Genomic DNA, 24,015 nt, shown 5'->3' on the forward strand with positions numbered 1-24,015 from the left:
CAGGTGTGGACCCTTCTCCACAACCACTCAGAGACAGGTGTGGCCTTCTCCACAACTCTCCACAACCACACAGAGACAGGTGTGGCCTTCTCCACAAAGAGACACTCCACAACCACACAGAGACAGGTGTGGCCTTCTCCACAACCACACAAAGAGACAGGTGTGGCCTTCTCCACAACCACACAGAGAGACAGGTGTGGCCTTCCACAACCACACAGAGACAAGCTCCACAACCACACAAAGAGACAGGTGTGGCCTTCTCCACACAACTCTGATGGCCTTCTCCACAACTCAGAGACAGGTGTGGCCTTCTCCACAACTCTACTCAGAGACAGGTGTGGCCTTCTCCACAACTCACTCAGAGACAGGTGTGGCCTTCTCCACAAACCAGAGACTGGCCTTCTCACAGACAGGTGTGGCCTTCTCCACAACTCTACTCAGAGACAGGTGTGGCCTTCTCCACAACTCTACTCAGACAGGTGTGGCCTTCTCCACAACTCACTCAAAGAGACAGGTGTGGCCTTCTCCACAACTCTACTCAGAGACAGGTGTGGCCTTCTCCACAACTCTACTCAGAGACAGGTGTGGCCTTCTCCACAACTCTACTCAGAGACAGGTGTGGCCTTCTCCACAACCACACAAAGAGACAGGTGTGGCCTTCTCCACAACTCTACTCAGAGACAGGTCTCCACAACCCTACCAGCGACAGGTGTGGCCTTCTCCACAACTCTACTCAGAGACAGGTGTGGACAGGACCGGTGTGGCCTTCTCCACAACTCTACTCAGAGACAGGTGTGGCCTTCTCCACAACTCTACTCAGAGACAGAGACAGGTGTGGCCTTCTCCACAACTCTACTCAGAGCCAGGTGTGGCCTTCTCCACAACCACACAAAGAGACCGGTGTGGCCTTCTCCACAACTCTACTCAGAGACAGGCGTGGCCTCTCCACAACCCTACTCAGCGACAGGTGTGGCCTTCTCCACAACTCTACTCAGAGACAGGTGTGGCCTTCTCCACAACTCTACTCAGAGACAGGTGTGGCCTCATACAGGTGTCATGTGAATTTCCTCACACAAAGCTAGAATGGCCCTTTTAACTCTGAGGGACTGCTACAAATCTGTTATAATATGTCAGATTTATGATGGTGGTATGTAGGTTTCATGGTGGTAAATAGCCCTGTCACAGGGCTGTTGACTCCCTCTTAGACGTCACATAGGATTCAACAGCCATGTATCAGGGCTCGGTGGTCAAATGTAACACACAAATACCACACACTGTTTCACAACAGCTTAACCACATGTTTCCCTGACGGTTATACAGGTGAAGCATTTTCATGTTTTCATATGAACAATGAAGCTTCCTTTGGTGCTTCCCCAGTCCTTTGTTATTAGTGAACTGAAGTGTCTGAACCGCCGTGCTTCAGAACAATCAGTGTGTCATGTAGTGTGATTGAGTGATCCGACCGTCAAGTGCAGGCCTGTCAAACATGTGAAATGATGAGTTATTGGTTCTAGAGGACTGAGGAGAGAAAACAAGAGGATTGGGGGGAGAGGGCCGTCTCCTGCACTTTAAACCCTGTGACCCTGTAGTACACGCTCACACTAGTGCGTGTGAACACAAGCACACACAAACACACACACACACACCTCAATGGCCCTTGATCCTTCTTGACTATATTTGTAAAGGAGGCTAGTCACTGTTTGAGCAGGAGGGCAGAGTTGAGCACAATCCATCCCCCCCATTCCTCCCCCATCCCCCCTTCTCCCCCCAACCCTCCCTCCTCCCAACTCATCCATCTGACCCATTGTGTTTTATGGCCCTCATTACACATGTTCAGAGTATGCTGCAAACAACACTCAGAGTTTACACAGTTTCACAACTGGCCTGTGAAACAGAGGCTGGGAATGGACAACCAGGGGGGAATTGACTGGAGAGATGGTCATTTTTCATGTGTTTCCACAGCCCACAGAGCCCAGATAAGCCCACAGAGCCCAGATAAGGTCTTTACCTAGTACTGACCGTGAGTAGACTGTGAACAGTACTGACCGTGAGTAGACTGTGAACAGTACTGTGAATAGTACTGACCGTGAGTAGACTGTGAACAGTACTGTGAATAGTACTGACCGGGAGTAGACTGTGAACAGTACTGTGAATAGTAGTAGTGAACAGTACTGTGAATAGTACTGAGACTGTGAACAGTACTGTGAATAGTACTGACAGTAGACTGTGAACAGCACTATGAATAGTAGTGACCGTGAGTAGACTGTGAACAGTACTGTGAATAGTAGTGACCGTGAGTAGACTGTGAACAGTACTGTGAATAGTAGTGACCGTGAGTAGACTGTGAACAGTACTGTGAATAGTAGTGACCGTGAGTAGACTGTGAACAGTACTGTGAATAGTAGTGACCGTGAGTAGACTGTGAACAGTACTGTGAATAGTAGTGACCGTAGAGTAGACTGTGAACAGTACTGTGAATAGTAGTGACCGTGAGTAGACTGTGAACAGTACTGTGAATAGTAGTGACCGTGAGTAGACTGTGAACAGTACTGTGAATAGTAGTAGTGACCGTGAGTAGACTGTGAACAGTACTGAATAGTAGTGATAGTAGAGTGAACAGTACTGTGAATAGTAGTGACCGTGAGTAGACTGTGAACAGTACTGTGAATAGTAGTGACCGTGAGTAGACTGTGAACAGTACTGTGAATAGTAGTGACCGTGAGTAGACTGTGAACAGTACTGTGAATAGTAGTGACCGTGAGTAGACTGTGAACAGTACTGTGAATAGTAGTGACCGTGAGTAGACTGTGAACAGTACTGTGAATAGTAGTGACCGTGAGTAGACTGTGAACTGTACTGTGAATAGTAGTGACCGTGAGTAGACTGAACTGTACTGAATACTGTGAATAGTAGAGTGAACTGTACTGTGAATAGTAGACGTGAGTAGTGAACTGTACTGAATAGTAGTGACCGTGAGTAGACTGTGAACTGTACTGTGAATAGTAGTGACTGAGTAGTGAACTGTACTGTGAATAGTAGTGACCGTGAGTAGACTGTGAACTGTACTGTGAATAGTACTGACCGTGACCCTGGACCGCACCGGGACAGATTAATTTCTAAATGGCAATAAGACCAGTGAGGACTGATAAAGCTCATGCTGTTAAAGGGACATTCCACTTCACAATCTACGTTTGTCAGATGTTTTCATAACCCAAAATTGGTGTTCTGTCGGGATAAATTGACATCCAGGCTTTCTGTTGTGTAGATTGAGCTACATGCCACAATCTACAATGAATGGGAAAGATAAGCCCCTTGTAGGTCTAGTTTCCTGGTTTGTGGTGCTCATACTTTCCATTCATTTGGTGTTGAGGCATATACAGTAGCTGGGTCGACACAGCCGATGGCATGGGATGTGGACGCATCTGGACATTAGAAAACATCTAACAAACTTTGAATTTTATTCATAGTATAATGCCCCTTTAAACTTGAAAACCGGTTTTATGAAAACTGAAAACTTTGAACACAAGCCTTTCTCTCACTCATCAAAACTCACCCAGGATTTTATCACCACTACTGACACAGGTGTGTTTAGTCACGATAAACTATCACAATCACACCAAAAACAGTAAATACCATATCAGTGAAGCAACATGATGGAAACAGATTTTTAAAGCCAGTTTTTATGATCTCAATGGGGAAACAGCCTGGAAGTAAGAGCAGTGAATAAAACAATGGCTTGTAGTGTAACAGATATGGATCGGCCTTCCATCTTGGCAGGGAGAGTAGAGATCAGTAACTAAAATTAACTCAGACTGTGTCCCTAATGGCACCATATTCTCTATGTAGTGCACTACTTTTAACCAGGGCCATAGGGCTCTGCACTATTATAGGGAATAGGGTGCCATTTGGGACGCAACCTCAGATAAAAAAGTCCATTGAGTTTCTGGGTTTGAAATTCTCTCTGGAACACTTGGTTCCTAGCCTGGAATCCGTGCTGATATGAGAAAATAAATAGCCTTGCTATAGAGAAAGGTCGCCAGAGGCAGACCTGGCTCTCAAGAGAAGACAGGCTATGTGCTCACTGCCCACAAAATGAGGTGGAAATTGAGCTGCATTTCCTAACCTCCTGCCAAATGTACGACCATATTAGAGACCCATATTTCCCTCAGATTACACAGACCCACAAAGAATTCGAAAACATATCCAATTATGATAAACTTCCATATCTATTGGGTGAAATACCACAGTGTGCAATCACAGCAGCAAGATTTGTGACCTGTTGCCACAAGAAAAGGGCAACCAGTGAAGAACAAACACCATACAACCCATATTTATTTATTTTCCCTTCTTTAGTACTTTAACTATTTGCACATCGCTAAAACACCGTGATATAGACATAGTATGACATTTGACATTTTTGATTGTTTATTTCACTTTTGTTTAATATCTATTTCACTTGCTTCAGAAATGTAAATATATGTTTCCCATTCCAATAAAGCCCCTTAAATTGAATTGAGAGAGAGGGGGGTCTATCTACAGCATATAAACTACAGGGTCATCTAAGGTTTAAGTGTAACATATTTGTTTGTGTTTGTTAATGTTGGCTTGTTTTTTTTTCCCGGAATATATATTTTTTTATTCACTCCAATCCTGTTCTTGAAAACCTTAAGGGCGTGTGTGTGTGTATCTGTGTGTGAGTGTGTGTATGCATGCATGCGTGTGACACCACGAGAGATATGTGAGACACAGAGAGCGAGACAAAAAGACAGACAGACGGACAAAGCTCTTTGGCCTCATACAGTATGTATCACTATGTACTATAGAAGACACTAACATCATCTGTTACAGCTCTTCCTCAGTCAACCCCTCCCCTGGCATCATCTCACACCCCTGACAGACAGCTATCATCACAGAGCTGCATTCCTGTCTGGAGTCCCAGATAAACACAGAGTGGACACTTCAGACCTGGCTCCATACAGTATAGAGCACGGCATATGGTAGGAAATGGAGACTAGGGCCTGTACTGTGTGTAGAGCAGATCACAGGTCCAGGGGGAAAGGGAGGACACTATAGATATAGATAGAGATAGAGATGCAGCATTTAAAGGCAATGTTTACACATTCACGGTAAACGGTGCAGAGAAGGAAATCAGCCCAAAAAAGGAAATTACCTGTAAATGTCAAGTGATCTACAACACGATTGGGATTGAATCCTGGCTGTAGTCTAGAATAGATTCCCTCTGTCTCTCAGAGTGGGAGAATAAAAAACGGATTGTAGCTCAGCTGTCGTCTATTCTTCTCCATACAAGACTCAAACATCCAGAAGAAGTGGGAAAACAAAGCTGCTGTCTTTATCTTAAAGCTGACCAGGCCTTCTGACGTGATGATAAACCACGTTATTAAACCCTGTCCATGTCTGGGCTCCCACGGACATCTCATCAGCATTATAATAACATCCAGGTCAACATCCGTCTGTTAAAGCCTTCTGACGTGATGATAAACCACGTTATTAAACCCTGTCCATGTCTGGGCTCCCACGGACATCTCATCAGCATAATAATAACATCCAGGTCAACATCCGTCTGTTAAAGCCTTCTGACGTGATGATAAACCACGTTATTAAACCCTGTCCATGTCTGGGCTCCCACGGACATCTCATCAGCATAATAATAACATCCAGGTCAACATCCGTCTGTTAAAGCCTTCTGACGTGATGATAAACCACGTCATTAAACCCTGTCCATGTCTGGGCTCCCACGGACATCTCATCAGCATTATAATAACATCCAGGTCAACATCCGTCTGTTAAAGTTAGAGATATCTCTTGTTTTGCACGGGCTGCGTCTCAAACCACCACATCCGTATCTGTGGTGGAAGGTGGTCTGGCTACAGCGGTGTTGGTGTATCTGTGGTGGAAGGTGGCCTGGCTACAGCGGTGTTGGTGTATCTGTGGTGGAAGGTGGCCTGGCTACAGCGGTGTTGGTGTATCTGTGGTGGAAGGTGGCCTGGCTACAGCGGTGTTGGCGTATCTGTGGTGGAAGGTGGCCTGGCTACAGCGGTGTTGGCGTATCTGTGGTGGAAGGTGGCCTGGCTACAGCGGTGTTGGCGTATCTGTGGTGGAAGGTGGCCTGGCTACAGCGGTGTTGGTGTATCTGTGGTGGAAGGTGGCCTGGCTACAGCGGTGTTGGTGTATCTGTGGTGGAAGGTGGCCTGGCTACAGCGGTGTTGCTACAGCGTATCTGTGGTGGAAGGTGGTCTGGCTACAGCGGTGTTGGCGTATCTGTGGTGGAAGGTGGCCTGGCTACAGCGGTGTTGGTGTATCTGTGGTGGAAGGTGGCCTGGCTACAGCGGTGTTGGTGTATCTGTGGTGGAAGGTGGCATGGCTACAGCGGTGTTGGCGTATCTGTGGTGGAAGGTGGCCTGGCTGGAACAGCGGTGTTGTGTGGCGTATCTGTGGTGGAAGGTGGCCTGGCTACAGCGGTGTTGGCGTATCTGTGGTGGAAGGTGGCCTGGCTACAGCGGTGTTGGCGTATCTGTGGTGGAAGGTGGCCTGGCTACAGCGGTGTTGGCGTATCTGTGGTGGAAGGTGGCCTGGCTACAGCGGTGTTGGTCAGACCTTGAGACATCCAGAAAGCGCCATGGGACTCATCTGTAGTCGGTACCGTCGATCTGACAACTTCTGTCTGTAGCGTCTGTAACTGTTTGGGATAATCTGACCCCTCTATGAAAAGGTGAGTTTCCCATGAGCTCCAGGAAGCCCACAAGCCTCACAAGACATGTCTGAAAGTAGCCGGGTACCAGCTAAAAACAATTATGGAAGTACACTACCGGTCGAAGGTTTTACAACACCTACTCATTCAAGGGCTTTTCTTTATTTTTTACTATTTTATACATTGTTGAATAATGGTGAAGACATCAGAACAATGAAATAACACATATGGAATCATGTAGTAACCGGAAAAGTGTTAAACAAATCCAAATATATTTTATTTTTGAGATTCTACAAATAGCCACCACTTGCCTTGATGACAGCTTTGCACACTTTTGACCGGTAGTCTATATATGGAAGTAGTTTGTTGTAAAATATGGGTAAAAAATATCAATAAATAAATGACTGATATATTTATTTTTTGACTATCTGTTGTTCCATGTCTGAATCTGTTATTCAATGTGTTGATAGGGGGGTTATAAGATAGAGGATGCCAGACAGACAGAAGAGCACCAAAGACACATGCGTAACATGTGAGCTCATCCCCTCACCCTGTTACATACAGTACCTATAATCATAAAAAGCACAGGCCTCTGTGGATCACACAGGCCCTCTCACATAAGTCAGGCCTCTCTCACACAGGCTCTCTCACACAGACCTCTCTCACACAGGCCTGGGCTCTCACACAGGCCTCTCTCACACAGGCCTCTTTCTGGTTGTTACACAGGCCTCTGATCCGCCAGGCACACAGGCCTCTCTCACACAGGCCTCTCTCACACAGGCCTCTCTCACACAGGCCTCTCTCACACACAAATTGATGGTTTGGACATCCTAGGCATACTTGACAAGATAACAGGGCAAATAGTGTGTCTCAACAGAGTTTATAGGTTGACTTTCAAGTTCCATCTAATAATATCTTTACACACAGCAAATCAAAGCCTGTCTGTGGATATAAACAATGTTAAAAGCCATAATGCAGAGCGGTGCTTGCAATAAGTCAGAGAGGTAGTAGTAGTGTGTTTGGGCTTGGACTTGAAAGTGCATACCAGACCCAGCGATACCCTATTATGAGTAAATCAGTGCTGTGGGCTCTGTAAATTATGAGCCTGTGTGTGTGTGTGTGGGGGGGGGGGGTGCATGCATGTGTGCATGTGTGTGTGTCCTAGCCTCTTCTTTGTGTGGTTGTTATTCATGTGCAGGTTACTGATTGATCCGCCAGGCTGAGGGAGTGGTGTACAAGGCAGAGAGCAGCTCCACATACAGGGCTCAGCTACCAGGATCAGACTACAGGGCTCAGCTACCAGGATCAGACTACAGGGCTCAGCTACCAGGGTCAGACTACAGGGCTCAGCTACCAGGGTCAGACACACACTGACACAAGCATGTGTGAAGTGAGCACCCTAATTTTCAGTCTATGATGAATACAGTCAGACAAACACGCACTCTCTCAAATACACACACACACACCCTGAAATACTGTAAAATAATACTGAGAGAAACATACAGCTCACAGTGTGTGTATATACAGTATGCACACACACACACACACGCAATACCATCTATATCCCATCCCCACACAGACCCATATCCCTGTACAGTATCTCCACACACAGTTTCAGTTCTGATCTCAAAACCCCCACCTCTGATAGTTGCCCACTCTAAACCCCCCACACTGATCATGAAGACCACCTTCTCTAAACACCCCCACACTGATCATGAAGGCCACCTTCTCTAAACACCCCCACACTGATCATGAAGACCACCTTCTCTAAACACCCTCACACTGATCATGAAGACCACCTTCTCTAAACACCCCCACACTGATCATGAAGACCACCTTCTCTAAACACCCCCACACTGATCATGAAGACCACCTTCTCTAAACACCCCACACTGATCATGAAGACCACCTTCTCTAAACACCCCCACACTGATCATGAAGACCACCTTCTCCAAACACCCTCACACTGATCATGAAGACCACCTTCTCCAAACACCCTCACACTGATCATGAAGACCACCTTCTCTAAACACCCCCACACTGATCATGAAGACCACCTTCTCTAAACACCCCCACACTGATCATGAAGACCACCTTCTCCAAACACCCCCACACTGATCATGAAGACCACCTTCTCTAAACACCCCCACACTGATCATGAAGACCACCTTCTCCTAACACCCCCACACTGATCATGAAGACCACCTTCTCCTAACACCCCCACACTGATCATGAAGACCACCTTCTCCAAACACCCTCACACTGATCATGAAGACGACCTTCTCCAAACACCCCCACACTGATCATGAAGACCACCTTCTCCAAGCACCCCCCACACTGATCATGAAGACAACCTTCTCCAAACACCCCCACACTGATCATGCAGACAACCTTCTCCTAACACCCCCACACTGATCATGAAGACAACCTTCTCCTAACACCCCCCACACTGATCATGAAGACAACCTTCTCCAAACACCCCCACACTGATCATGAAGACGACCTTCTCCAAGCACCCCCACACTGATCATGAAGACAACCTTCTCCAAACACCCCCACACTGATCATGCAGACAACCTTCTCCTAACACCCCCACACTGATCATGAAGACAACCTTCTCCTAACACCCCCACACTGATCATGAAGACAACCTTCTCCAAACACCCCCACACTGATCATTAAGACGACCTTCTCCGTCTCCAGAGCTGAACAAATATGCCCAGAATGTGACAGCAGCTCCGCACACGTTCCGGCGGGAGACAAACAGGACAGATGACGACGACATGACCAGACATGCACTCCCTGCTCCGATGCAAACTGTGGGAAAGGAGACATTCAATGGGAATGGGTTGTGTACACTACACAGAGCAGCACAGAGCCAAGGGCTTAGGGTTGGAGACTCAGGTTGTGCCCCAAATGGCCTAGCCCCTATATGGGCCCCTGTCAAAAATAGTGCACTATATAGGGAATAGGGTACCATTTGGGACGCAACCTCAGAGAAAGGAAGCTGTAGGTTAAAGCAAATAGAGTGGGTTCTAGGAGTGGTTGAGTGAGTGAGACACCGTTCAGGGTGAAAGAGTGGGTGAGTGAGACACCATTAAGGGTGAAAGAGTGGCTGAGGGAGTGAGTGAGACACCATTAAGGGTGAAAGAGTGGCTGAGTGAGTGAGAAACCGTTAAGGGTGAAAGAGTGGGTGAATGACTGAAAAACCGTTAAGGGTGAAAGAGTGGCTGAGTGAGTGAGTGAGCCACCATTAAGGGTGAAAGAATGGGTGAGTGGGTGAACCGCCATTAGGGGTGAAAAGTGACGCTGGATTCAGGCTACGTTCAGATACAGGCTAGAGGCAGGTGTTCACACATGGAGGTTAAACATAGTCAGGAGGGGAGAGAGATAACACAGGGAGAATGATGGATGGATATAGCACCTTTTCTCCATGCTGAGTATCATAGATGGATGGATACAACACCTTTTTTTCATGGATGGATGGATGAATGAATATAGCACCTCGTCTCCATTCTGAGTATCATGAATGGATGGATGAATGAATATAGCACCTCATCTCCATGCTGAGTATTATGGATGGATGGATTAATGAATATAGCACCTTGTCTCCATGCTGAGTATTATGGATGGATGAATGAATATAGCACCTTGTCTCCATGCTGAGTATCATGGATGGATTTTTAAAATATTTTTATTTTTATTTAACCTGGTAGGCTAGTTGAGAACAAGTTCTCATTTACAACTGCGACCTGGCCAAGATAAAGCAAAGCAGTGTGACACAGACAACAACACAGAGTTAAACATGGAGTAACATGGAGTAAACAATAAACAAGTCAATAACACAAGCAAGTCAATGACACAGTAGAGAAAAGAAAGTACATTGTGTTCAAAAGGCATGAGGAGGTAGGCAATAAATAGGCCACAGGAGCGAATAATTACAATCTAGCAGATTAACACCGGAGTGATAAATGAGCAGATGATGATGTGCAAGTAGAGATACTGCTGTGCAAAAGTAAATAAAATAAAAACAATATGGGGATGAGGTAGGTAGATTGGGTGGGCTATTTACAGATGGACTATGTACAGCTGCAGCGATCGGTTAGCTGCTCAGATAGTTGATGTTTAAAGTTGGTGAGGGAAATAAAAGTCTCCAACTTCAGCGATTTTTGCAATTCGTTCCAGTCACTGGCAGCAGAGAACTGGAAGGAAAGGCGGCCAAATGAGGTGTTGGCTTTGGGGATGATCAGTGAGATACACCTGCTGGAACGTGTGCTACGGGTGGGTGTTGTTATCGTGACCAGTGAACTGAGATAAGGCGGAGCTTTACCTAGCATAGACTTATAGATGACCTGGAGCCAGTGGGTCTGGCGACGAATATGTAGCGAGGGCCAGCCGACTAGAGCATACAGGTCGCAGTGGTGGGTGGTATAAGGTGATTTGGTAACAAAACGGATGGCACTGTGATAGACTGCATCCAGTTTGCTGAGTAGAGTGTTGGAAGCTATTTTGTAGATGACATCGCCGAAGTCGAGGATCGGTAGGATAGTCAGTTTTACTAGGGTAAGTTTGGCGGTGTGAGTGAAGGAGGCTTTGTTGCGAAATAGAAAGACGATTCTAGATTTTATTTTGGATTGGAGATGTTTAATATGAGTCTGGAAGGAGAGTTTACAGTCTAGCCAGACACCTAGGTATTTATGGTTGTCCACATATTCTAGGTCGGAACCGTCCAGGGTGGTGATGCTAGTCGGGCGGGCGGGTGCGGTCAGCGAATGGTTGAAAAGCATGAGTTTGGTTTTACTAGCGTTTGCGTTTAAGAGCAGTTGGAGGCCACGGAAGGAGTGTGGTATGGCATTGAAGCTTGTTTCGAGGTTCGTTAGCACAGTGTCCAAGGAAGGGCCAGAAGTATACAGAATGGTGTCGTCTGCGTACAGGTGGATCAGGGAATCGCCCGCAGCAAGAGCAACATCATTGATATATACAGAGAAAAGAGTCGGCCAGAGAATTGAACCCTGTGGATGGATGGATGGAATATAACACCTCGTCTCCATGCTGAGTATCATTGATGGATGGATGAATGAATATAGCACCTTGTCTATATGCTGAGTATCATGGATGGATGGATGGATGGAATATAACACCTCGTCTCCATGCTGAGTATCATTGATGGATGGATGAATGAATATATCACCTTGTCTATATGCTGAGTATCATGGATGGATGGATGGATGGATGGAATATAACACCTGTCTCCATGCTGAGTATCATTGATGGATGGATGAATGAATATAGCACCTTGTCTATATGCTGAGTATCATGGATGGATGGATGGATGGAATATAACACCTTGTCTCCATGCTGAGTATCATTGATGGATGGATGAATGAATATAGCACCTTGTCTATATGCTGAGTATCATGGATGGATGGATGGATGGAATATAGCACCTTGTCTCCATGCTGAGTATGAGTATCATGGATGGATGAATGAATATAGCACCTCGTCTCCATGCTGAGTATCATGGATGGATGGATGAATGAATATAGCACCTCGTCTCCATGCTGAGTATCATGGATGGATGGATGAATGAATATAGCACCTCGTCTCCATGCTGAGTATCATGGATGGATGGATGAATGAATATAACACCTCGTCTCCATGCTGAGTATCATGGATGGATGGATGAATGAATATAGCACCTTGTCTATATGCTGAGTATCATGGATGGATGAATTAATATAGCACCATGTTTACATGCTGAGTATCATGGATGGATGGATGAATGAATATAGCACCTTGTCTCCATGCTGAGTATCATGGATGGATGGATGAATGAATGAATATAGCACCTCGTCGCCATGCTGAGTATCATGGATGGATGGATGGATGGAATATAGCACCTTGTCTCCATGCTGAGTATCATGGATGGATGGAATTAATATAGCACCATGTTTACATGCTGAGTATCATGGATGGATGGATGAATGAATATAGCACCTTGTCTATATGCTGAGTATCATGGATGGATGGATGGATGGAATATAACACCTCGTCTCCATGCTGAGTATCATTGATGGATGGATGAATGAATATATCACCTTGTCTATATGCTGAGTATCATGGATGGATGAATTAATATAGCACCATGTTTACATGCTGAGTATCATGGATGGATGGATGAATGAATATAGCACCTTGTCTCCATGCTGAGTATCATGGATGGATGGATGGATGAATGATTATAGCACCTCGTCGCCATGCTGAGTATCATGGATGGATGGATGAATGAATATAGCACCTCGTCTCCATGCTGAGTATCATGGATGGATGGATGAATGAATATAGCACCTCGTCTCCATGCTGAGTATCATGGATGGATGGATGAATGAATATGGATGGATGGATGGATGGATGGATGGATATAACACCTTGTCTCCAAGGCTCTTCGAGAGTAACTTTCCTAATGCACCACCCATGTATGACATCTCACTGTCACACATTCAGATCAGACATTTAGGACCAGAGCAGACAATCTGATAGCCAATCATCATCACCTGTAGACCAGATATTAAGTAATCTGATGAGGCCTGTATATTGTATAAAACAATACATTTACATTTGTCATGTTATTCATTTGTAGGCAGACACTCTTGTCCAGAGTGACTTACAGTTAGTACGTTCATGTTAAATAACTAGTTGGGCCGACCATATATCACAATCACAGTAAATACATGGAGAAGATGACATGTACACATCCGTCCATTGCTGAGAAACAAATAAATAGTGTTGTAGGACATAACCCTTGTCTTGCTACAGGACAGTGAAGAGGAAGCAGTGTTGTAGGACATAACCCTTGTCTTGCTACAGGACAGTGGAGAGGAAGCAGTGTTGTAGGACATAACCCTTGTCTTGCTACAGGACAGTGGAGAGGAAGCAGTGTTGTAGGACATAACCCTTGTCTTGCTACAGGACAGTGGAGAGGAAGCAGTGTTGTAGGACATAACCCTTGTCTTGCTGCAGGGCAGTGAAGAGGAAGCAGTGTTGTAGGACATAACCCTTGTCTTGCTACAGGGCAGTGAAGAGGAAGCAGTGTTGTAGGACATAACCCTTGTCTTGTTGCAGGGCAGTGAAGAGGAAGCAGTGTTGTAGGACATAACCCTTGTCTTGCTACAGGGCAGTGGAGAGGAAGCAGTGTTGTAGGACATAACCCTTGTCTTGCTACAGGGCAGTGGAGAAGCAGTGTTGTAGGACATAACCCTTGTCTTGCTACAGGGCAGTGGAGAGGAAGCAGTGTTGTAGGACATAACCCTTGTCTTGCTGCAGGGCAGTGGAGAGGAAGCAGTGTTGTAGGACATAACCCTTGTCTTGCTGCAGGGCAGTGGAGAGGAAGCAGTGTTGTAGGACATAACCCTTGTCTTGCTGCAGGGCAGTGAAGAGGAAGCAGTGTTGTAGGACATAACTCTTGTCTTGCTACAGGGCAGTGGAGAGGAAGCAGTGATGTAGGACATAACCTTGTCTTGCTGCAGGGCAGTGGAGAGGAAGCAGTGATGTAGGACATAACCCTTGTCTTGCTACAGGGCAGTGAAGAGGAAGCAGTGTTGTAGGACATAACCCTTGTCTTGCTACAGGGCAGTGGAGAGGAAGCAGTGTTGTAGGACATAACCCTTGTCTTGCTACAGGGCAGTGAAGAGGAAGCAGTGTTGTAGGACATAACCCTTGTCTTGCTACAGGGCAGTGGAGAGGAAGCAGTGTTGTAGGACATAACCCTTGTCTTGCTGCAGGGCAGTGGAGAGGAAGCAGTGTTGTAGGACATAACCCTTGTCTTGCTACAGGGCAGTGAAGAGGAAGCAGTGTTGTAGGACATAACCCTTGTCTTGCTGCAGGGCAGTGGAGAGGAAGCAGTGTTGTAGGACATAACCCTTGTCTTGCTACAGGGCAGTGAAGAGGAAGCAGTGTTGTAGGACATAACCCTTGTCTTGCTACAGGGCAGTGGAGAGGAAGCAGTGTTGTAGGACATAACCCTTGTCTTGCTGCAGGGCAGTGGAGAGGAAGCAGTGTTGTAGGACATAATCCTTGTCTTGCTGCAGGGCAGTGAAGAGGAAGCAGTGTTGTAGGACATAACTCTTGTCTTGCTACAGGGCAGTGGAGAGGAAGCAGTGATGTAGGACATAACCCTTGTCTTGCTGCAGGGCAGTGGAGAGGAAGCAGTGATGTAGGACATAACCCTTGTCTTGCTACAGGGCAGTGAAGAGGAAGCAGTGTTGTAGGACATAACCCTTGTCTTGCTGCAGGGCAGTGGAGAGGAAGCAGTGTTGTAGGACATAACCCTTGTCTTGCTACAGGGCAGTGGAGAGGAAGCAGTGTTGTAGGACATAACCCTTGTCTTGCTGCAGGGCAGTGGAGAGGAAGCAGTGTTGTAGGACATAACCCTTGTCTTGCTACAGGGCAGTGAAGAGGAAGCAGTGTTGTAGGACATAACCCTTGTCTTGCTACAGGGCAGTGGAGAGGAAGCAGTGTTGTAGGACATAACCCTTGTCTTGCTACAGGGCAGTGGAGAGGAAGCAGTGTTGTAGGACATAACCCTTGTCTTGCTGCAGGGCAGTGGAGAGGAAGCAGTGTTGTAGGACATAACCCTTGTCTTGCTACAGGGCAGTGGAGAGGAAGCAGTGTTGTAGGACATAACCCTTGTCTTGCTACAGGGCAGTGGAGAGGAAGCAGTGTTGTAGGACATAACCCTTGTCTTGCTACAGGGCAGTGGAGAGGAAGCAGTGTTGTAGGACATAACCCTTGTCTTGTTGCAGGGCAGTGGAGAGGAAGCAGTGTTGTAGGACATAACCCTTGTCTTGCTACAGGGCAGTGGAGAGGAAGCAGTGTTGTAGGACATAACCCTTGTCTTGCTGCAGGGCAGTGGAGAGGAAGCAGTGTTGTAGGACATAACCCTTGTCTTGCTGCAGGGCAGTGGAGAGGAAGCAGTGTTGTAGGACATAACCCTTGTCTTGCTACAGGGCAGTGGAGAGGAAGCAGTGTTGTAGGACATAACCCTTGTCTTGCTACAGGGCAGTGGAGAGGAAGCAGTGTTGTAGGACATAACCCTTGTCTTGCTGCAGGGCAGTGGAGAGGAAGCAGTGTTGTAGGACATAACCCTTGTCTTGCTGCAGGGCAGTGGAGAGGAAGCAGTGTTGTAGGACATAACCCTTGTCTTGCTGCAGGGCAGTGAAGAGGAAGCAGTGTTGTAGGACATAACCCTTGTCTTGCTGCAGGGCAGTGGAGAGGAAGCAGTGTTGTAGGACATAACCCTTGTCTTGCTGCAGGGCAGTGGAGAGGAAGCAGTGTTGTAGGACATAACCCTTGTCTTGCTACAGGGCAGTGGAAGAGGAAGCAGTGTTGTAGGACATAACCCTTGTCTTGTTGCAGGGCAGTGGAGAGGAAGCAGTGTTGTAGGACATAACCCTTGTCTTGCTGCAGGGCAGTGGAGAGGAAGCAGTGTTGTAGGACATAACCCTTGTCTTGCTGCAGGGCAGTGGAGAGGAAGCAGTGTTGTAGGACATAACCCTTGTCTTGCTGCAGGGCAGTGGAGAGGAAGCAGTGTTGTAGGACATAACCCTTGTCTTGCTGCAGGGCAGTGGAGAGGAAGCAGTGTTGTAGGACATAACCCTTGTCTTGCTGCAGGGCAGTGGAGAGGAAGCAGTGTTGTAGGACATAAGTGTTGTAGGACATAACTCTTGTCTTGCTGCAGGGCAGTGGAGAGGAAGCAGTGTTGTAGGACATAACCCTTGTCTTGCTGCAGGGCAGTGAAGAGGAAGCAGTGTTGTAGGACATAACCCTTGTCTTGCTACAGGGCAGTGGAGAGGAAGCAGTGTTGTAGGACATAACCCTTGTCTTGCTGCAGGGCAGTGGAGAGGAAGCAGTGTTGTAGGACATAACCCTTGTCTTGCTACAGGGCAGTGAAGAGGAAGCAGTGTTGTAGGACATAACCCTTGTCTTGTTGCAGGGCAGTGGAGAGGAAGCAGTGGTGAGAGGTCCATCAACCTGTCAATCAACTGTATTTGCAACCAAACTGTCAAGAGACAACATTATCTCAAATGGAAACACACTCTACCACATCAATGTATTATTCATCTCTAATCTACATACAATGATACATAGAGACCAGACTGCAAGTAAACATCATATTCTTTGTGAGGTTTTCATTAGGTATCTTTGGCCATTGTGTGACCTCCAGACCTTGAAAAGCACCTCTCATTATACCAACAGATTAGAGGTCAGGTGAGTTCACTAATGGCTATTGTTAGTACTTTGCCATTCTAGACAAAGTTTTCAAACATCTTGTGAATTATTTGACAGCAAGAATACAGTCAGACTTAACTATTGTCAATAGTCAGACATTATTTAGTCAAAGACTAACAGAAATTGCCACGCCTGGCTTCATGTGAGGCTCTTTGAAAGGGGAAATTCACAACAAGGGTAACTTGATGATCAACTACCTTTAAGTAATAAGCACCTCGGGGTTTGTGGTATTTGGCCAATATACCACGGCTAAGGGCTGTATCCAGGCACTCCACGTTGTGTCGTGCAAAGAACAGCCCTTAGCTGTGGTATATTGGCCATAATATACCACAAACCCCGAGGTGCCTGATTGCTGTTATAAACGGGTTACCAACATAATTACAGCAGTACAAATACATTTTTGTCATACCTATCGAATTTCAGGGCTCGAATCACCCAGTTTATAATATCTAATAACTCATCACAAAACAGCAAGATGTGTTGAAACAGTATATCACTCAATAGTTAGACGATGAAGGTGGGATGGTGGGATACTGTGAAGTGGTTGGAGCTTAGTGACTCAGTCAGGGTGGCAATCATAACTGACCTTTAGAGTACAGGAAAAGAAGTCATTATCCCGTGTCCATGTGCATGTATCTCTCTGGGGCACGTTCACTTTCACTCAACACAGATAACCTACGCGCCCGCGCGCGTACACGTAACCTATAAAGTTACATATTTACAAGTAACCTAAAGTTACATAATTGAAGCTGGTACTGTGCACATATAGATGGACAACTGTAAAATAACAATGTAAAGTGTTATAATAACATTACAGCAAAGTAATAACAACAACAGGAGTATCCATAATAAATATTCCATCAAATGGCACACCTACCTGAATATCCTGATTTCTTCATGATGATCCTTCGTAAAGAAACGTCTTGCTTTAAGCCTCGATATGAGTTGTTATTTTAGCCAGGCAATGTCTCAGACGTGTTCGATGTCCGTGGCAATCAGATCTTCATTTACAACCGTAGTTTCACAGGTATGTCGGTGCGCGCTCTTCTCCCTATTCCTCCCAATCCTGGAACGTTAAGCTTTCCGAACACACCTGGCTGCGGGGAAATCAGGGGAACCGCTACTTCGTGGACTTGAAGTAAATGAGTGAATTATTTAATTTATCAGGATCGAACGCGAACGCCGAGGGAGTTAACCTCAGGGCCAGGCTATCTCTAGATACGTAGAATGGATACAATCACACCTGAGCTACCAACGCACGCCCAATCTGAAGGCGGGACTTGGAGCAATATACTGTACACAGTAATCAGAGGAAGTTATGTCAAAGTTCACGGTGATGACACTGTGGGCTAACCCATTGAGAAAATATACATTTAGAAATCACAGCATGTCAACAAACAATTGCTTATGGCAGTAGGGTGGGTCATTGCTTACTTTAAAATGAGAATCCACATCCGTGTTTGATTGTAAATAGGCTACAGTTGTAATATCCTTTTCATGTACAGTATCACTTTAGTATGAAAAGACTTCGGCAAAGACGTTTTGCTAAAGTCAAACTTTTAGTGCTTATGCTACAACAGATGTGTGAAAAGACCCAATTAACAAGTGATTAATGAAGGATGCAGCCAGTAGCTCATTCAACTGCGGGAATCCTGTTATGTCAATCATATCAAAGTGTACAACTGTCAGTGTCCTTCAAACATGCAAATAAGACTTGATGAAAATGATTATCCTCGACCTCATACAACGTGCTGATGTTCTGATCTGAGGAGACCTCTTGTGGACGTTTCTTGAAGGACAAACATGCTGTTTACTTATTCTAAAACCTAGGTGAATAGAAGCAAGTATGTAAAAAAATACATGTAAAAATAAAAAGCAAGTATGTAAAAAAAAAATATATATTAAATGTAAAAATAAGAAGCAAGTATGTAAATATATATATATATATTAAATGTAAAAATAAGAAGCAAGTATGTGTTGCTGCTGTCCAATATGTCGACCTTCGTATAGGTTACTGGGTGTGTCGAAAGGAGTGGGTGTATGTGCCTGCTGACCTGGCTGAGGTGTTTCCCTCTGGGCAGCTCTATCACGATGTCGCCGGCGGTAGCTAACATTGAGACCAGTGCACCAGTGTTGTGTCAAGGTGCCTGCTGACCTGGCTGAGGTGTTTCCCACTGGGCAGCTTTATCACGATGTCGCCGGCGGTAGCTAACATTGAGACCAGTGCACCAGTGTTGTGTCAAGGTGCCTGCTGACCTGGCTGAGGTGTTTCCCTCTGGGCAGCTTTATCACGATGTCGCCGGCGGTAGCTAACATTGAGACCAGTGCACCAGTGTTGTGTCAAGGTGCCTGCTGGCCTGGCTGAGGTGTTTCCCACTGGGCAGCTTTATCACGATGTCGCCGGCGGTAGCTAACATTGAGACCAGTGCACCAGTGTTGTGTCAAGGTGCCTGCTGGCCTGGCTGAGGTGTTTCCCTCTGGGCAGCTCTATCACGATGTCGCCGGCGGTAGCTAACATTGAGACCAGTGCACCAGTGTTGTGTCAAGGTGCCTGCTGACCTGGCTGAGGTGTTTCCCTCTGGGCAGCTCTATCACGATGTCGCCGGCGGTAGCTAACATTGAGACCAGTGCACCAGTGTTGTGTCAAGGTGCCTGCTGACCTGGCTGAGGTGTTTCCCTCTGGGCAGCTCTATCACGATGTCGCCGGCGGTAGCTAACATTGAGACCAGTGCACCAGTGTTGTGTCAAGGTGCCTGCTGACCTGGCTGAGGTGTTTCCCACTGGGCAGCTTTATCACGATGTCGCCGGCGGTAGCTAACATTGAGACCAGTGCACCAGTGTTGTGTCAAGGTGCCTGCTGACCTGGCTGAGGTGTTTCCCTCTGGGCAGCTCTATCACCCCTACAAGCTCTCACAGTCTCATGTCAGAATTAGACGTTCATCCATGTTTTTCAAACGTCAACTTTTGAAGTTGTTCAAAACACCATATTTAGTGTTTACGATTAAGTTTAGACATCTCACTAAAGGCTTCAGTGATACAAAAGTTATACTTAAATCCGAACTGGTTCTCTAGCAGATTAGTAAGAATGTCTCACCTCATGTTCAAGAATGGCCTTTTTATCTTTATTCAGATTACAACCTCTCAATTTCGGTTATTTGAAAATGAAATAAACTCCAAAATATGTCTATTTTTAAAACAAGCCATACAAGGTTGGTTGCAATTTCACTTTAATCCATCAGGAAAAAAACAGAACAAATATTATGGTTAAACTCAATTTTTTAAAATTGTACCTTCATTTAACCAGGCAAGTCAGTTAAGAACAAATTCTTATTTTCAATGACGGCCTAGGAACAGTGGGTTCAGGGGCAGAACGACAGATTTGTACCTTGTCAGCTCGGAGGTTTGAACTTGCAACCTTCCGGTTCCTAGTCCAACGCTCTAACCACTAGGCTACCCTGCCGCCCCAAATATACTAATTGATCATTTAAAAAATCTACAGTAACAGTCAAAAGTTTGGACACACCTACTCATTCAAGGGTTTTTCTTTATTTTTACTATTTTCTACATAATAATAATAGGGAAGACATCAAACTATGAAATAACACATATGGAATCATGTAGTAACCAAAACAGTCTTAAACAAATATAAATATAAATACAAATATCAAAATATATTTTATATTTGAGGATCTTCAAAGTAGCCGCTCTTTGCCTTGATGACAGCTTTGCACACACTTGGCATTCTCTCAAACAGCTTCATGAGGTAGTCACCTGAAATGCATTTCAACTAACAGGTGTGCCTTATTAAAAGTTCATTTGTGGAATTAATTTCCTCCTTAATGCGTTTGAGCCAATCAGTTGTGTTCTAACAAGGTAGGGGTGGTATGCAGATTATAGCCCTATTTGGTAAAAGACCAAGTCCATATTATGGCAAGAACTGCTCAAATAAGCAAAGAGAAACGACAGTCCATCATTACCTTTAAAACATGAAGGCCAGTCAATACGGAACATTTCAAGAACTTTCACATTTTCTTCAAGTGCAGTCGCAAAAACCATCAAGCACTATGATGAAACTGTCTCTCATAAGGATCACCACAGGAAAGGAGACAGTGTGAATCAGGCCTTCATGGTCGAATTGCTGCAAAGAAACCACTACTAAAGGACATAAATAAGAATAAGAGAATAAGAGACTTGCTTGGGCCAAGATACAATGGACATTAGACCGGTGGAAATCTGTCCTTTGGTCTGATGAGTCCAAATTTGAGATTTTTGGTTCCAACCTCCGTGTCTGTGAGAGGTGAATGGATGAACGGATGTAGGTGAACAGATGTTCTCTGCATGTGTGGTTCCCACGGTGAAGCATGGAGGAGGAGGTGTGATTTCGGTCAGTGATTTATTTAGAATTCGAGGCACACTTAACTAGCATGGCTACCACATCATTCTGAAGCGATACGTCATCCCATATGGTTTGCGCTTAGGGGGACTATAATTTGTTTTCATTGGTCAATGACCCAACACACCTCCAGGCTGTGTAAGGGCTATTTGACCAAGGAGAGTGATGTAGTGCTGCATCAGATGACCTGGCCTCCACAATCACCTGACCTCAACCCAATTGAGATAGTTTGGGATGAGTTGGACCACAGTGAAGGAAAAGCACCCAACAAGTGCTCAGCATTTGGGAACTCCTTCAAGACTTTTGGAAAATAATTCCAGGTGAAGCTGGTTGAGAGAATGCCAAGCGTGTGGAAAGCTGTCATCAAGGCCAAGGGTGTTTACTTTGAAGAATCTCAAATATCAAATATATTTTTATTTGTATAACACTTTTTTGGTTACTACATTATTCCATGTGTGTTATTTCATAGTTTTGATGTCTTCACTATTCTACAATGTAGAAAATAGTACAAATAAAGAAAAACACTTGAATGAGTAGGTGTGTCCAAACTTTTGACTGGTACTTTATATATACAACCTATTCGCAATATTAACGCGGATCTACCCCCTAAAATACATTTAAAAGAACACAATAAAAGTTTAGACATGAACTCCGAATTTTTAAAGTTAGGGTTATTTTTAGGCATTAATTCTGAATTCTTAAGGTTAGGCATTAACTCAAAATGGTTAAGGTTAAGTTTAGGCATTAATTCTGAATTCGTAAGGTTAGGCATTAACTCAAAATGGTTAAGGTTAGGGTTAAGTTTAGGCATTAATTCTGAATTCTTAAGGTTAGGCATTAACTCAAAATGGTTAAGGTAAGGGTTAAGTTTAGGCGTTAACTCCGAAATCTTAAGGTTAGGCATTAACTCAAAATGGTTACGGTAAGGGTTAAGTTTAGGCATTCATTAAAAATGGTTACGTAAGGGTTAAGGTTTGGGATAGGCTTAAAAACAAAATATCAAAAACAACTTTTGTCGCTGGATTCGAAAATGCAACCTTTAGCATTAGATTCAGATGCATCCACAACACCCTAGCAAAAACAGAAGCTACTTGAAGGTAACAGTACTCATAATTGCCCCTAGTGGCTGGTATACACGTCGTCTCCCGACTAGAGTATGTGGGCGGAGTTGAGCGTTCTGAAATCCCGCTCATCACTCAATGTCCTTTACAACCGCTCCACTAAAAAACACTCCTCGCTCAAAGAATAAAAAAACACCGCTCCAAATTCGCTCCATTCATTAAAATCACAACCACCATCTATTTTTTGTGACTACCTGGGCCTACCATTTGTTTTTTTAGTATTGAAACCAAACCATATGATTTGAATGGAAAGTATTTTAATAAACAACTGTAAAACGTCACTATAAGAAGCGCTCATCATTTCAATTAGGATGCATGTCATATCAACAGCATTTACAGTAAACACTAAATAGGTCCAAATCCAGACAGGGAACGAAAATGAATTATTTGGGCTATATTATCTCAAATATGTCAAGGCTATAGCCTATAAATAAACACATGTGAAGCACTCGCGAGTGCCAGACAGTGACATTAAGCACTCAGGATTTAAACAACATTTCTTTGTATTAAATCATTATAGTCTACAAATTGCACACATGACTTACTAAGAACCAAATACAAAATAAACGAAATATGCCTTATGCTCCATCTACAGTGCCTTTGAATTCGTTTTTAGAAACATGATTTTGCCAGTCTGTGGCTTCAGGTTCATGCGATGGTGCCTTGAGAACAGGCCAGCGGCGGAGAACACCGTCTCAGCGCTTGTAGAGTCAATGGGGATGCTAATCACCCTTCGGGCCACTTTTTAAAAATAGCGCCCTTGTGTAGACATAGCCCCACCCAGATCCGTTCCACGCATCGAATGGGGTTGGAGTCAAGAGAAAACAAATACATTCTACCAAATATAACAATGTGCATTTCCTAAATATTAGAATAAAGTGCGTACATAAAATGTATTAAACACGTCTGTAAAACCACATCGAGCTACCAAGCAAGTTTTCATAAATCCTTGGGTACAGCACAAGAAAAACGTCAAAGTAATCTGAAAAGGGGGCATAATTCATGTTGACATTTACAACATAACATGCATGAGCATTTCATCATTAAAACCTCTTGGGAATAATGTCTGGAGTGTGAAAATCCCAAAACATTCTCTTATGCTCAGAGTATTATTTATATAACCTCTCCTGTCTGATATCTTCACTTTCTCCATGCCACAAAATCTAAATGTAGAGATGTCATGTTTTAGGTCATTATAATGTACTGCGACTGGATAATCCTCGTCCTTTCTCCTGATTGAACTTTTATGTGCACACGTTCTGTTTGAGAGAACGAGAGGCTTAACCTACATAACACAGCCCACATGGGCATTTAATCATGTAGATAACATTGGTGGTTGAGCACGTAATAACCGTTTTCCTTGATGCGGGTGGCAGAAATATTCACACTTCATCATATTATTGCACTGTGCGCAACCTCTGCAGTTATAGCTACCGTTCGAGAGGGGGCGGAATAGAGCCTTGTTTTCTTTTGTGGCTGGCAGTTGGCATGGGCCAATTTATCGC

The 24,015-nt window shown here is 44.9% G+C and overlaps 1 protein-coding gene across 3 annotated transcripts in view; it reads right to left on the reverse strand.

Annotated features, from left to right (window-relative positions):
- Nucleotides 1–18,251, reverse strand: part of LOC118381670 (septin-9-like) — a 155,234-nt gene extending 136,983 nt beyond the window's left edge. For 2 of the 3 annotated variants that reach the window (XM_052517731.1, XM_052517723.1), the window contains exon 1: nucleotides 17,874–18,249. In XM_052517731.1, coding sequence (XP_052373691.1) covers nucleotides 17,874–17,895 — 22 coding nt within the window. In that variant the 5' untranslated portion in view covers nucleotides 17,896–18,249. Of the gene's footprint in view, nucleotides 1–17,873 lie in introns of all 3 variants that reach the window. The other variant, XM_052517732.1, reaches the window with a different exon arrangement.
- Between the last annotated feature and the right edge of the window lie 5,764 nt (nucleotides 18,252–24,015).

The sequence above is a fragment of the Oncorhynchus keta genome, unplaced genomic scaffold (assembly GCF_023373465.1).
Source record: "Oncorhynchus keta strain PuntledgeMale-10-30-2019 unplaced genomic scaffold, Oket_V2 Un_scaffold_9739_pilon_pilon, whole genome shotgun sequence".
NCBI lineage: Eukaryota > Metazoa > Chordata > Actinopteri > Salmoniformes > Salmonidae > Oncorhynchus > Oncorhynchus keta.